General features: G+C 43.0%; 2 protein-coding genes across 6 annotated transcripts in view; both read right to left on the reverse strand.

The window, feature by feature from the left end:
• The window catches only part of LOC139392837 (pleckstrin homology domain-containing family A member 5-like), a 176,562-nt gene that overhangs the window by 15,909 nt on the left and 144,073 nt on the right, over nt 1-16,580 (reverse strand). For 3 of the 5 annotated variants that reach the window (XM_071141129.1, XM_071141128.1, XM_071141130.1), the window contains 3 exons: nt 3,412-3,587; nt 2,758-3,095; nt 2,434-2,517 (listed from right to left, as the gene is read on the reverse strand). In XM_071141129.1, coding sequence (XP_070997230.1) covers nt 2,434-2,517; nt 2,758-3,095; nt 3,412-3,587 — 598 coding nt within the window. Of the gene's footprint in view, nt 1-686; nt 741-1,349; nt 1,470-2,433; nt 2,518-2,757; nt 3,096-3,411; nt 3,588-16,580 lie in introns of all 5 variants that reach the window. The other 2 variants (XM_071141127.1, XM_071141126.1) reach the window with 1 other exon arrangement.
• Nucleotides 6,880-10,761, reverse strand: LOC139392886 (toll-like receptor 13). Its single transcript, XM_071141207.1, is given in 2 exon segments — nt 6,880-10,107; nt 10,109-10,761. Coding segments are annotated over 2 exon segments (2,805 nt in total). The 5' UTR covers nt 10,606-10,761; the 3' UTR covers nt 6,880-7,799.

The raw sequence follows: 16,580 nt of genomic DNA on the forward strand, positions 1-16,580 counted from the left end.
TCTGCCCTGATTATCTATGCCTGAGTGAGCGCTAGTCAGAACGTCAGTCGCTCGTCCTAGCCACTTTACCTGAAACCCCGGAGGTTGTTTCTATAGTCTTAATTACATTATGATAATGACGTGACTAACTCATCATCAAACGTTGAAGTTTGCTCTCGGGCTTTCTCAAGCTTGACTTACATTAATTTTTTTTAATAAAAACTGTTCTCCGGGGACTGTACGAACTATACAGCACAAAAACACACAAGTAATCTTATTAGTTTAGGGCAGCATTACCATGCCAAGAAAGGCATTTAAAAAAACATTTTTAAAGTATTTTTGACTTTTCTTGTACTGAGCTAGACAATATGTCCTCCTGTGGGAATGCAGGTTTGCGCAGCTCCTATTCTGCAGTGAACGGTATATGCTTCAGGAGGGCCGGAGAGAAAAGAATGAAGAAGGAGAGAGAACGTATAGAAAAGACAAAAAGGAGCGCGGCCCTGGCATTTGAGTCACTGATAACCCTGGGCAGAGTGAGAGCAGCTGGGTGTATGACCAACCCTGAGGAGTGCCTAACCCTGAGAGACACACACAGAGAGAGAGACAGAGAGATAGAGAGAGGGAGACACAGAGAGAGAGAGAGGGAGACAGAGAGAGAGAGAGAGACAGAGACAGAGAGCAACCAAAGATATAGCAGTACTCCTCACCTGGCTGTCCAGATACATGAGGTTCCTCTGAAGGTGATGAGACAGAACCTCACTCTAACATCAGAAGGCAGTAGAGAAAGAGGGAAGAGAGAAGAGTCAGACAGGAGAGAAAGAGAGAAGGAGATTGAGTAAGGCAAACAGTAGGAAATAGAAGTAGAACTGGTACAAGCTGATAGTGAAAGATGGAGATGAAAGAGGAAGTCGCTACTGTGGCTTTGGCATTAATCCGAAGCATGAACCACCACAGCCATTTACTGTTGATTACTGAACTAAACCAAACCATGCAAAACCCATTGCAACTACTTACCAACACTTTCCTCGTAAAGGTATTGGGAAACCACAGCAGACAACAAGAAGGCAATCACATGATACTCATACCATGCTGTCCTCTGCATGTCAAAAGATGAAATCAAGGCCAGATGAACACAGCACACCAAAGGGTTGAAAGGAGTTCAAAACTGAACCAAAACTCAACCATACCACCACTGAACCACACAGGTAGGAGCAAACACATAATATGCATTCACTGGAATGCATGGCCTGCTCATAGAGCCTTGAGCTGCATGGAGATGGCACATCAACACCCAACCACCCACACACACACACACCACTCCTGGAGGTGACCAATGACATGCTGTGTATGTGCACCCTCCTGGTGCTAACCTTGGCGTTGGGCCCCTCCATGCTAAGGATCATTAGCTGAGCCACAGTGTGCTCCCGGATGCTGTTGAGCTCAGCCTGCTGCCGACGCAGCTTTATTAGCAGCAGGGTCAGCTCCTCTGGCTGCACAACGCAGCATAGACACAGAGGAGATAACGAGACAGTCAATTCATCCAGCGGTCGATCAATGAACAAATACATGAACCAAACCTTTCTTGATTTTCCATTTGGCGATGGTTTTAAATTGAGGAAAATTAGCGATAGCTTTTGTAATCCCTGCCCTAACCTATGTTTCTAACCAGGACTCTGACAAGTCTTTAGGCACAAGATGCCTTTGGAAACACTGGTTTTGGGTCTTGGCCTGTGCTGTGGCTGGGCTATAGGACTTACACCTTTAGAGAATCTGTCTGAAATAAACTCCCTCGGTCTCCTGACTCCAAACGGAGTAACTTTCCATCAAATGGAGATGAAAAGTGAGAGAATATATTCAGTAACAGTAAAAGCGATCATTTCAAATCACTTATTACAAATATTTCTCATCAACTGCATTCTGAAGCCGCGCGCTCTGTACGCATTCCACTGGAATTGCACAATCACAATAATATTCAGAGAGTTACAAAATTAACTGTGGAGAATATCAATCTCTCTGGCTGATTCTAGTCTACTCAATTTGAGAGGACACAGCCAAAGGCAATTTCGTTGGTGCCACTATCTCTCTCTCTTTCCGTATCATCACCAAGACAATGCCATTATTTTAATCAAATTGTGTCTGCTACTGACAGAAATAACAAATGCTTGCAATAGAAGACAGCAGAGAATGTAACGAGGCACACACTCTGACAGAAATACAGTACACATACAGGCTATCCATTGTAGCATGACAGAACGACAGTAATACATGATAGCTTGTGTGCTTGTTTTTATTCCTGCCACAAAAACAGATTTGTATTTGCGTCCCATTGAAATCATACCAATAGCATAACTATCACTCACAATACATTGTTGTTGAGAGAAAAGAGGACAGTAGAGAGGAGAACAAGAAAGCAGAGAAGAGGTGAAGGAGGTCAGAGAGAGATGCGTGACTCACCGTCTTGCCCTGGAGTGACTGTGGGGTAATGGTCTGCACTGGGATGCCTGCTGGCATGGACCGGCGGTCAGGTGGGTAGTTATACTGTGAGAGAGAGAGAGAGAGAGAGAGAGAGAGAGAGAGAGAGAGAGAGAGACAGGATGCTCTGTTACATGTACTGATTTCAACTGGCCGACAACTAAAATGTATGCCATATTAATAAATAAAATAACTACTGCTCAATGCAGAGCAATTCCAGTCATTTCTGTATGCTTGAAACCCCTGGTGATTATTTTGATGTGTAAGACTGTCTTAGATGATTGTGTTCCATTCCTTGTCCGTTACCTTGGTGAGGTGAGTCCTGTGCCTGCAGTCTATAGTCATAGTCTGGTCCCCTCTGAAGATGGGTGAGGACACCTCGGACCTGGTCGACCCTGGTGGGTTGTCTCTGCGGTGCTGGCCCGGGGGGGAGAAGGTGTGGTAGAGGGCCAGGGATCCATGGGAGGGGGATGTGGGGATGGAGGGGGCCACCCCCTGGTGCTCAGAGATGTTCCCCATGGTCTTGGGGCTGGGCAGGGTCCCGTAGTGGCCTGGTGGTGGTGGACCCTGCCTGGAGAAGGCCTGCCTCTGCTGCCACTCATACAGCTGCCACATGGTGTCGTCCCTCATGGAGCGCCTCTTGTCTGCATTTACAGTTTTACATTTCAGTCATTTTGCAGAGGCTCTTATCCACACAGACTTTAACTAGGTTAAAACAAATATATATCAACACAATATATCACAGTCATTACAAGTGAAACCGTACAACCTCAAGACAGCCACAATCTGCAAAATCAGTGCCAGAAAGAAAAGAAGTGCGAGTGCAAGAAAGTATAACAGCAAAGTCTTCAACTGCGTCCCAAACGGCACCTTATCCCCTATAGTCCCTGGTCAAAAGTAGTGCACTACATAGAGAATGGGGCACAGCCAAGTACAACAGTAAAGTTTAAGACCCATCACCTGCGTTGGATGTGGGAGCCAGGGCACGGTCGTAGATGGAGCCGGCCACGCTGCAGATGCTCTCGGGTCGGGACAGCATGTTCCTGGGGAGGGTACGGTAGCCCTCGGGGTAGCGGGGAACGATCTGGGCACGGTGGCTGGGCATGTTGCGGGGCAAGGTCTGGTAGGAGGTGATGCTGAAGGACAGGGGGACAATGAGGGGGAAATCAGTCAATGGATCAGCTGATAAAACATGATTTACAAATACTTTGATCAATCAATCCACTCATATAGCATTTTATAAACTGGGTGGTTCGAGCCCTGAATGCTGATTCGCTGACAGCCGTAGTATATCAGACCGTATACCACGGGTATGACGTGATGTGTCGTGCTTATGAACAGCCCTTAGCCATGGTATATTGGCCATACACCACACCACTTCATGTCTCATTGCTTAAATATAGTTATAGAGAAGAACCTGGGCTTAACCCCTAAAGAGCAATAATAGATACTTAGTAGTGTAAGTGCAGCATGCTTACTGCCTCTCTCTGTTAGTCTTAACAGTACTGTAGAGTACCTACTACCTCATGTAAAAGGCACTGTACACTACCCACTACCTCCTGTAAAAGGCACTGTACAGTACCTACTACCTCCTGTAAAAGGCACTGTGCACTACCTACTACCTCCTGTAAAAGGCACTGGGCACTACCTACTACCTCCTGTAAAAGGCACTGTACACTACCTACTACCTCCTGTAAAAGGCACTGTGCACTACCTACTACCTCCTGTAAAAGGCACTGTACACTACCTACTACCTCCAGTAAAAGGCACTGTACACTACCTACTACCTCCAGTAAAAGGCACTGTACACTACCTACTACCTCCTGTAAAAGGCACTGTACAGTACCTACTACCTCCTGTAAAAGGCACTGTACAGTACCTACTACCTCCTGTAAAAGGCACTGTACAGTACCTATTACCTCCTGTAAAAGGCACTGTACACTACCTACTACCTCCTGTAAAAAAGGTACTGTACAGTACCTACTACCTCCTGTAAAAGGCAGTGTACACTACCTACTACCTCCTGTAAAGGGCACTGTACAGTACCTACTGTAAAAGGCACTGGGCTCCAGCTCCCTCTCACAGGAAATGGGCTGTAGGTAATACAAACCAGTCTTAACCATTTAACTGTCTCTTCTTGAAAAAAATATGTCACTTTAAAATCCAAGTACGAACGACTCAAATAATAACATCTAGCTGTTTTTTTTATTTTTACAACTAGATGTTATTTTGGGAAATTACTAGCAATGTCATATTAGAATAGTAATTTGCATATCATTTTTACAAGAATATTATATACATTGATTTAGATCTGCTTGAATTGCTTTTATACAGTAGATATGTTTATATGTTAATAAGGACAGATGTCAAATTTGAACAAATCATGGTAATTTTGTGTCCAAATCGGTGCATTTTTCGGTGCTGTATCGCGCAACGTCCCCAAAATAGTTGTTACATTTCTAATGACGCAGGTTTTTCCTCCATGTTTCACACATGTTCAGGCTACCTTTTGAGATCATGTATGACAAAGTGTATTTTTTTTGTACTAGTATAGGCAAGTAGGAGAGTTGTTCAGATATCTTATTTTCAATACAGAACACACTTACATTGAACTTTTTTAAATGACTTATTTGGTATAAATATGGGTTACAGGAAAGCTCATCAGGCGTCTGTAAATAGAGGAAGTTCTTGGAAATGATCTTAGCAATGAACATCACAGCTATAATGCTACACGCACATACCCATACACACAAACGCACACCTCATGTGGAAAGGGAGGAGACAGAGCAATGTGTCCTCCCGCCACTAAGTCTTCTTGACCATTTTGGAGTGCCGCCATTTCCTAATGTCCTTGAATTTGGGATTTCACTTCAAGTATGTTACCATTATCTGCTACTGTAGTCTTCTCCAGAGCCCTGTAGCATATGCCTTTATGCAGGTTGACGTTTATAGGGATGAATCTTCTCCTGGAGGCCCAGCTAAGCGGTTTCCGTTAAAAGTCCAAATTGGCTATATAGTAAAACGTGTTTAAGGTTGGGCATAAAGTTAGCAGTGTGGTTAAGGTTAGGTTCAAAATCAGACTTTATGACTGTGGCTATGCCCGATAGTGACCACCAGTGTTGGGATTAGTTACTTGGTAAAGTAATATATTTCCCACTAGTTACCACCAGAGTGTTGGGATTTGTTACTTGAAAAAGTACATATTAATCATTACATTTAAGTAACACGTTATATTCCTATTTATGTTACTTTGCGTTACCTTCATGAAAAAAATCTGGCTCGCCAACAGACTCCACTCTGGGTCGATATCATACTGTACTCACTGACAGGTATCTGGTCGACTCTATAGGAATGTACAGTACGACGGATGTAAATTGTGTGGCGGAAAAGGTAGCAGAAATCCTGAGATTCGTCTGCCGCGCCCTCCCCTCTGTAAATCTACCCACCCACCTAGGCAGCGCCAACATGAACAGCTTTCCAGTCTTATCTCCCTGGCTTTCCCTGTGACAATGTCATGTGTGTGTTGCCCCCTTCTCTCTATGGAGTCCATAGTCACCTTGATAAAGAATGGGACCCCCTGGCCCGTCTGCAACTTTCACCCTGGACGACCACTAGGAAGACCTGGGGAGGGCTTAACTTGTGGCTAGAGAGATGCTTCTGTGACCAACTGGGTATGAACCCGAGTCTATAGCTTGTGTTTGCCCACAGAGCTCAAGCCTCAAGGAGCTAACATAAATTATTCAGGTCTTAGCCAAGGTTACTCCCGGGGAAGACCTGACCTCTAGCTTGAGGGATGATGCTTCTCTGTGGCTTATACTGATAAGGCTGTACTCTCCATCAGACACCATAATAATGGAGGCTAGACAGCCATAACAGGCCTATTCTGTGGCCTACCATAGCCAGTGCATTGCTGGTCTAGGCAAGCTGCTGAAAACTGGTCTGATAAGACAGTTCTCTGTGGTCGTTGAAAATATAGATAACTCCTTCTGCTTATGCTAAGGCAGGGGAATTGTTTTTTGAAGGCCCAACGCAGACAAAAGCAAGTTTTTCCTGTGTTTTATATACTGTATATTTACACACAATGAGGTTGGAATAATGCTGTGAATTTGTGAAAGTGATGATAATGCCCTTTTAGTGTAAGAGCTGTTTGAAAAGATTGCCTGAAATTTCAGCCTGTTTTGGTGGGATGGAATTTTGCATGCCTGGCGACGTCACTAATTCAGAAATTGCTATTTGCTAAAACACAATTTTTGTTTCTTTTTGACCATTTTAATTGAAAACAATCACGGTAAAGTACTTAAATGTTAACAGTTATCAATAATCAAATAAATCAATAAAACAAGGTTCCCGCCAACTCACAAATATAGCGCAGAAATAACAATTGTCCAGAAAGGGAGTCACCTCCCCACACCCATGAGTTAAGAATTGTTAAATGACATATGTAGCAGACCATATACAGGCAAAACATTTGTTAAACAACTAGCAACTAAATGTATGGACAAACCTCTGATCTATGTTGAAATTAAAATAAATGGTTCATGGTCATTCATGCATTGTCATTCAAAGCAGCATACAGCAGATGGCTACATTGGTTTTACCCTGATATACAACAAAAATAGTATAAAACCAGTGATAGAGCCCTTTTCAGGTCCTCTAAGCAACAAAGACACAAACAAACATATGTGTTAGTGATAAGGTGTTGAATTTGGAGAGAAAAAAATAAAACAGGCTTATTTAATTTAAGGAATCAGAATTGTCTAAACAAACCTCAAATACCGGTAGGCGTTTTGTACCGAGGATTATTAAATAATGTTTAAAAACTTTTTCTCCCCAATTGGTAGTCTTGTCCCAAAGCTGCAACTCCCCTACGGACTCGGGAGAGGCAAAGGTCGAGGGCCATGCGTCCTCCAAAACACGATCTTGCCAAGCCGCACTGCTTTTTGACGCGGAGGAAGGAAACACAGTCTAGCTGGCGACCGACGTGCAGGTCACCAGCTGCCCGCCCCAAGGAGTCAGCTTGCAGGTGCTCTACCCACCACAAGGAGTCGCTAGAGCGAGATGGGACAAGTAAATCCCGGACGGCCAAACCCTCCCCTAACCTGGACGACGCTGGGCCAATTGTGCGCCACCTCATGGGTCTCCCGGTCATGGCAGGCTGTGACACAGCCTGGGATTGAACCCGGGTGCGTAGTGACGCCTCAAGCACTGCGATGCAACACCTTAGACCGCTGCGCCACTCGGGAGGCTCTTAGTACTGAGGACTTTTAACTGCAAATGCAATACCTCAACAAATCTGCTAACATTATTTGTCTCAGCATTAACACAAGGTTCTACATAAACCTCTGATCTCAGGCTTCAGTTGGAGGTTTCAGTTTAGCCCACAGTCTGTTCCAGAATGCCTGGTGCTGATGGGGGTCCTGGGGCCAGTCCAGATAGGTCCTGGTCTTGACCAGGCGAGCCAGCCTGTGGTGGGCAGACAGCCAGCGAGGGGGGATCTTCTCCAGGAAGACCAGGAGGAGGATGTCCCTTTGTTCCACCTGCAGTCTGGAGGTGGCCAGCTTCATCTCCAGGGAGCACCAGTTACTGTGCAGGTAGTGGCGACTGACCAGGCAGAGTGTGCGACGGCTCCGGTAGAGGCTGTCTGTGATGTTCTCCACAATGTCCTTCCCCAGCTGGAAGTCCCTGCTGTGCAGACAGAGGTGCAGGAAAGGGGGACCCCTCTTCTCCAGGTTGGGTAGTAGCTCCTCCACCACCCAGCGCTCGTCCTTCCCGCTGTAGGAGACAAACGCATCGTAGTGGTAGCGCCCCCTGGTGTTTGATCGCATCGCCTCTGACAGCCAGCCAAGGGTGATGTAGTAGAGGGGGAGGAGGTAAGGACCGGCCAGATTATGGACCAGCACCACCAGCATGAAGAAGATGACTCCCAGGCCAGTCGCAGCAAAGAGCACAAAGCCCACCTCTGTTGTGCAGTTGGCTTCTGTGTACTTGACAAAGTTAGGTGTGTCTAGTCCATTGTCTGACAAGCATATCAAGTCCTCTAAATTATACATAACTTCATGATTAAGCATGATCACTTCAACCGGCCTGTACCTCTTTGCCCATGCAATGAGCCAAGCATTGTCACAACCGCAAAAAATCTGTAATGTATCAAGTATCAAATACTTTAGGCTAGAGAGAGGTTCAGTAAAGCTGTAGATTACATGATAAACGTTCTCGATACGCAAATATAAGGTTTTCAAGGATTTAAAGTCTTTAGTTAAACCCCCCTCCAAAGAGTCAATCCTGCAGTTTGAAAGTTTCAGAACCTCCAGTTTGGTCAGGTTGTGAAAAATGATGTCGGCAGAACGCTGTACTAGAGTCAGTTTCCTCAGGTGAATGAGCTGATTCATTGATGTTAAGTCCACACTTTTAGCTGAAAGCTTTGATCTGTACACAAATGTCTCCACAGACCTGAAGTACTTTCCCATGAATTCAGATCCACAAAGGAATTCTTCAGCATCAGCATGAAGATGGGTTACAGACTGAAAGAAGGGTCTGTCACAGTCTTCAAATGACACTGTCTGGCCTTTGAGTTGGAGACTCAGGTTCTGTTTAGATGTGATGTTACTGCCAATAATCAACTGCATTGGCCTCATACCTGAACTAATGTGCAGATGAGTCAGGTGACTCAGAACGTCACCGAATACAAGTGTCAGATTCAGCTTTATCACGGGTTCTCTTGGTGGATAGTTCAAGTACCCCAGAAACACTTGTCTTAGACACGTAAGTTGTGCGAAAGACATTGCTTCAATATTGTAGATCTGTGGATTTTCCCTGAGGTCTAACAATGTCAAACTATGTAAACCAATAAACGTGTTTGCATATAACTGGGTTATACTATTTTGTGTCATGTCTAAGGACTCCAGATTTGCCAATCCGAAGAAAGCAAAGTCTTCAATGTTTGAAATGAAACTACATGACAAATCTAGAGACCGCAGGTTCTCAAGACAGCTGAACCGTTTTGCAAAAAGCGTTTGTACATTGCTCGACATGAAAGTGAGTTCTGTTAACCATGTGATTGGTTGTTTTCGGAATGAGCAGAGGTCAAGACTGTTTTCTGCCTGGCCAGATACATATAGCATTTTAAGGTTTTTGAGACTGGAAATAAAATTCAATTTCAAATGGGGAGAAGAATGGAAGGCACCAGGTCCATCAAAACCCATATATTCCAGCCCAATGCACAATTCAACACTGGACATGGAGAGGCTGCTTGTATTGACATTGGCAAAATGTATTTCCTTGATGGAAAGCAAAAACACTACATTACAGATACTTTCAAAATCAATGCTATTGCTACCATAGGAATACAAGACCCGGATTTGCTTAATGCCAGACAGGGGAAGGCGCAGTAGGACATCCTGGTTTAGGCCCCCAGAAAAATGTGTCAGGTTCTGGAGACAGGCCAGTGCACCTTCCTCTATACGGTTTATTTGACCGAAATCTAAATTGACGCTTGTTAGATTGCTTTCGGTAGCTTTTAAGATGGAGCAGTTTGATTGGTTTAACGATTGTATATTTGGTGCATGTACATTTAACTTTGTAAGTGAAATTATATTAACTATTCTGCATAGTATTTCTGACAAATTCTCTACACAGGGTTCATGAATAGACACTTTGTAATTGAGGTAGGCAATGGAAAACATCTGGTGCCATTGCTGATAGCCTATAACCATATATGGTCAAATTACTTAGCTTGACTAGATCTCTGAATGTGTTAGGCCCAATATAACAATCACAGCACCCAGTGACCAATCCATTAATGTGCATATGTTGCAGATTTTGAAGGCCCTGGCTATTCCCAGCTGGAAGGATTTGAGGAAAACAGCCTCCAATGTACAGATACTCCAAATACTGAAAACGAGCGAAAAAGCCCAGAGACATGGAACTATTTTCCCCACGTTTCATAGATATGCAGAGGGTATTGATATTAGAGGGAAGTCCAAGCAGATCCTCCTCGATGTCTGTGACATCTCGACAGGCAGCAGTGTACTGTTCTGCCAAAGGACAGTAGTTCCAGGTGGGAAAGTATTCCCCACTGTTATAAACGTGGCATTTAGGATGCATCCATCCACTAACACTCTGAATCAACAGGAACAGGGAAAACATGGCTCTCATCTCTCCCAACAACAGTCAAATCTACTGAGATGATTGTTCGGATCCGGTTGAAATCTGTAGAATGTTGGTTTGATACAGTAACACCCGTCGGAGTGCTGCAAACAGTATGGAGCCCTTCTTCTTCTTCTTTAGTTATTTCAGACGCCTTTCTCCTTGGTGACTAACAGCTCACAGCTTTTTGTTGTTCCAATCCTTCGCCCTTTCAACCTCCAGTTGAATGGTACTTAAAAGGTTTCAAAGTCATTCTCTAATGGTTAGTTTGGTTCCAAAAGTAAATAAAGTATAACATGTCCCACAGTCAATTAAGAAATTAGTGGAGGGCTGCAGTGTGTTCTCTGTCACAGTTAACGTCTGTGAACATCTGAGGAGCAGCAGAACTGTATCCGTACAGTACAGTCATAGTGTCCGTTAAACAGCTTGTGAAAGTCTCTATTTTACAGCTCTCTTTCTGTTCCTCAAAAAAAGACAGACATTCTTTCTGTTCCTCAAAAAAAGACAGACATTCTTTCTTTCAAAAAAAGACAGACATTCTTTCTTTCAAAAAAAAGACAGACATTCTTTCTTTCAAAAAAAAGACAGACATTCTTTCTTTCAAAAAAAGACAGACATTCTTTCTTTCAAAAAAAAGACAAGACATTCTTTCTTTCAAAAAAAAGACAAGACATTCTTTCTTTCAAAAAAAAGACAATACATTCTTTCTTTCAAAAAAAGACAGACATTCTTTCTTTCAAAAAAAGACAGACATTCTTTCTGTTCCTCAAAAAAAGACAGACATTCTTTCTTTCAAAAAAAAGACAGACATTCTTTCTTTCAAAAAAAGACAGACATTCTTTCTTTCCAAAAAAGATAATTGACATGAAGGATATGTTTGAACATGATAGATTTCAGAAGATCACTAAGATATCTGTAAGAGTTACAGAGGGTCAAAGATCATACTCCCAAGAGGTTAGCATGTCTTGGGGGTATGATCTTGGACCCTCTGTAACTTTCTCACTCATCATTATTCACATTTCATTCAGGATTATCTGTAATCATGGTAAAATCCACATTAATGTAGAAGTGTTTAGAAACATATTATATTCTTATTTACAATAAAAGTGACTCCAAAATGACACAATACATTATTTTCCATTCATTTCTATTGGGCACAAAATAATCTGAAACAACCAAAACAAACTGCAAATGCATCCAACAAGTTTGTAGGGTCACAAGCTTGATGTAATCATTTCATGCTAGAAACATGGGACCGAATACTACCAAAAAAATGGACTACTTTATTTCCAAGAATCTTCAGGGTTGTCAATAATTTCGACCCCTACCTTTGAGAAGAAAAAAAAACAGTTTTGTGAGCATACAATATAGCTCAATATTTTATACAGTCATTATTGCTAATCTTAATCCTTTGAACTCTCTTCTTGAAAAACATATTGTTGATAAAGTAAGCATTCCTATAACTCAAATAACAACTCCCAATAGTTTTTTTTTACAACTTTATGTCTATTCTGGAAATTACAGAGCTCTACCAGACGGTTGAGAAGTCAAAAGACGTTATTACTAGCAATGCCATAATAGAATGGTAATTTGCATAGAATTTTTAATCATCTAAACAATATTTCTCAAATTAATTTAGGTTTGCTTGAATGGCTTTTTATATGTAGGTTAAGCATTGTTAAATGAGGACTGATGTTATGGTAATTCCGTCAGTCCAAACATGTGTGTGTGTGTGTGTGTGTGTGTGTGTGTGTGTGTGCGCGTGTGGACGTGTTTAACGTCCACAATAGCATCAGTTTCTCTTCTCCTTTCTTTACGGCCATGAACTGCACCTCGCAAAAGTGATTGCTGTCCTCATTATGAAATTATCAACTTTACCCTGTATATCTAAAAATGACAATATACACTGATTGTTTAAAAAAGTATTGCCGATAGAGAACCTGAACAATCAAAATAAAAATCTGTTGTAAGCCCCATTCAGCAGGTACAGCCAGATGAGAGTTGGGTTTCCGGTTTACTTTCACACAATTTCAAACAGCAAATAAATAACAATAAACTAGCAAATTACACAGGTTGTCACTCAACTAATAAGCCATTTTAGCATTTGCAAGCTGAAGGTGGCGCACAGATGTGCAAGGTCAGGAACAGGCTGCCTACCTCTCGTTGGTCAGCGCGCGAAGCTGGGCACCGTGCTCAGTTTGACTAGGCTACTGATTTTGCCTGGGGGTTGTTCGGCTTGCAAATGACTTGTAGATCAATGACAGTCAACACAGTTACATGTGGCTCCACACTGTTGTCACCAAATTTTAGGTATTTTCGGAAGGCAGAAATAATATAATATGAGCATCAATAAATTGTTAACCGGAGATTCTTAGCATTTCAGTAGATTTTTGGACCAAAATGTACATTTAGCAGACACTCTTATCCAAAGTGACTTACAGGATCAATTAGGGTTAAGTGACCTACTCAAGGGCACATCGACTGATTTTTCAACTAGTCGGCTCAGGGAATCGAACCAGCGATCTTTCGGTTACTTTAGCTTTACCTTTCCTTTATATACCTGGGAGACACAATTAATGGCTGGGTCATTAACATATCACAGACACACTCAGGTCTTTATCAGGAGAGGAGAGCCATGGATATGTCATGACCTCATTACAGTAAGAGCTGATTGACTACTAGTGTTAATATGAGTCAGTGACACAAAGACACCAACGGCCTTTATGAAGTCTCAAAATCATGTCCAGAAACTAGCCTGTATATGATAAATAAAAGCATATCCCCTTGAGGATGAGACAGAGCATCTGACAGTATTGTAAGCCTACAACAACTGCATGGTAAGAGTCCATTTGGCATTACAACAGTAAGCTAAAAGGGACAGGGGACATTAAAAGAACAGGGGGCTCAATTGAACCAGTCCATTGTTTGTGCTGTTTAGCATCAGTTCCTCTGAGTCCTTCCTCTTTTCAGAGGCTTAATTGCCGTAAACAAATGCAGTTTAATGGATGGTAGAGAGGGAAAATGGAAAGTAGGGCGCTGGCCCTAATCTGTATTCTCGCTGGCTCTGAGACTAGGCTATAGTAGAGGCTGCAGGCTGAATGTCTGGGCTCCTAATATGGGCTTAGTACAGTAAATTCACAGCCAGAGAGTAGGGACAGAGAGCTCAGTGGTAAAGAAGACATAACCTCAAACACAGCCAATAGCCAATGTCATACAAGCACAGGGGAATAAAGTATGCAAACACAGGCACATACGGTCTTCTGTAGAGCCCAGTGAGCTATAGCAACAGGGCTCCCGAGTGGCGCAGCGGTCTAAGGCACTGCATCTCAGTGCGAGAGGCGTCACTACAGTCCCTGGTTCGAATCTAGGCTGTATCACATCTGGCCGGGATAGGGTGGTGCACAATTGGCCCAGCGTCGTCCGGGTTTTGGCCTGGGGTAGGCCGTAATTTTAAATAAGAATTTGTTCCTTATCTGACTTGCCTAGTTAAATAAAGGATAAATAAAAACATAGCCAATACCTTTACTGGACAGCTATCTTTAAATACATAATATGCATATGGATTTAATTGATCTATATTTCACAGTACAACAGTTCTAATATCTCACCTTGCTGCCCACAGTTCAAATAGAAGCTTGGGACCAGAGCGTTTGCTTTGCACTGCTATGTACACACTATCTCCGTCAAAGGGAATTGGAAACGTGAGAACACCAGATTGTTGGAATAACACAGAGAGGGAATCAGTGTTTACACGTACCAAATGGCACCCTATTCCCTATGTAGAGCACTACTTTTAACCAGATCCCTATTGGTCCTGGTCAAAAGGAGGGCACTACATAGGGAATAGGGTGCCATTTGAGACGCTACCCAAACACATGTCATCAGGAAGTTTCCCTCCTATTCTCTGGGCTGTTATAGAGGACTGATGATGATGCAGTAGGAGCATTGAGCGGTGCTCTACTGGTAACAGGGGCACAGGTCCATAACTTATTCATCTAAAGGAATGGGAGGAGAAGAGTAAAGAGACAGGGAGAAAACATTCCCTCGCTCCTGTTCTCAAACAAGCCCAGCAAAATGAGTGCATGATCCCTGACGACATACAGTGGTGACATGAAAAGCTTTTAGCTCTCGCGGCCAAGGATGCCAGAGTACTGTGCAGAGACAGTGAAAGAGAGAGAGAGAGAGACAGTGAAAGAGAAAGAGAGAGGGGTATGGTCAAGATAAAGAGGTCTGGGAGATATAGCCACGGGAGAAGAGGAAGCGGTTGTTTTTTTACGTCTCTGTCTCTGTCCGCCCGGTGCTGTTAGAGACAACCTAACCTCTAAATGGCTGGCTGACTCACTGACAGAGTGCACTGCAGACACACAGAGGTGGTTTTTACTTGTTAGATATTACTGCATACTCTGAACTAGATGCACAAGCATTTCGCTACACTCGCATTAACATCTGCTAATCATGTGTATGTGAACAATAAAATTTGATTTCTGTTATTTTACCAGGTAAGTTGACTGAGAACACATTCTCATTTACAGCAACGACCTGGGGAATAGTTACAGGGGAGAGGAGGGGGATGAATGAGCCAATTGTAAACTGGGGATTATTAGGTGACCGTGATGGTTTGAGGGACAGATTGGGAATTTAGCCAGGACACCGGGGTTAACACCCTTACTCTTACGATAAGTGCCTTGAGATCTTTAATGACCTCAAAGAGTCAGGATACCCGTTTAACGTCCAATCCGAAAGATGGCACCCTACACAGGGCAGTGTCAGGGCACTGGGATATTTTTTTTAGACCAGACGAAAGAGTGCATCCTACTGGCCCTCCAACACCACTTCCAGGAGCATCAGGTCTCCCATCCAGGGACTGACCAGGAACAACCCTGCTTAGCTTCAGAAGCAAGCCAGCAGTGGTATGCAGGGCGGTATGCTGCTGGCTATTTGAGGTGGTTTTTGCTTTGACAATGAGTTTGCACTATCTGAGAGAACAGTAACAGATTTCAGAGAGGCATGGGTACATACTAGAGGTCGACCGATTAATCGGAATGGCCGATTTCAAGTTTTCATAACAATCGGTAATCGGGAATTTTTGGACACGGATTGTGGACGTTTTTTTTTTTACCTTGATTTAACTAGGCAAGTCAGTTAAGAACACGGCCTAGAAACGGTTGGTTAACTGCCTTGTTCAGGGGCAGAACGACAGATTTTTATCCTGACCAGCTCTGGGATTCGATCTTGCAACCTTCCGGTTACTAGTCCAACGCTCTAACCACCTGCCTTACATTGCACTCCACGAGGAGCCTGCATGGCAGGCTGACTACCTGTTACGCGGGGGCAGCAAGAAGCCAAGGTAAGTTGCTAGCTAGCATTAAACTTATGTTATAAAAAAAACAATCAATCTTAACATAATCACTAGTTAACTACATGGTTGATGATACTAGTTTATCTAGCGTGTCCTGCGTTGCATATAATCGATGCGGTGCCTGTTAATTTCTCATCGAATCACAGCCTACTTCGCCAAACGGGTGATGATTTAACAAGCGCATTTGCGAAAAAAGCACTGTCATTGCACCAATGTGTACCTAACCATAAACATCAATGCCTTTCTTTAAAATCAATACACAAGTATATATTTTTAAACCTGCATATTTAGATAATATTGCCTGCCAACATGAATTTATTTTAACTAGGGGAATTGTGTCACTTCTCTTGCGTTCTGTGCAAGCAGTCAGGGTATATGCAGCAGTTTGGGCCACCTGGCTCGTTGCGAACTATGCGAAGACCATTTATTCCTAACAAAGACCGTAATTAATTTGCCAGAATTGTACATAATTATGACATAACATTGAAGGTTGTACAATGTAACGGAAATATTTAGACTTAGGGATGCCATCCGTTAGATAAAATATGGACGGTTCCGTAGTTTCCGGATTCGACCATATTAATGACCAAAGGCTCGTATTTTTGTGTGTTATTATGTTATAATT

The sequence above is a fragment of the Oncorhynchus clarkii genome, chromosome 33, assembly GCF_045791955.1.
Source record: "Oncorhynchus clarkii lewisi isolate Uvic-CL-2024 chromosome 33, UVic_Ocla_1.0, whole genome shotgun sequence".
NCBI classification, from domain to species: Eukaryota; Metazoa; Chordata; class Actinopteri; order Salmoniformes; family Salmonidae; genus Oncorhynchus; species Oncorhynchus clarkii.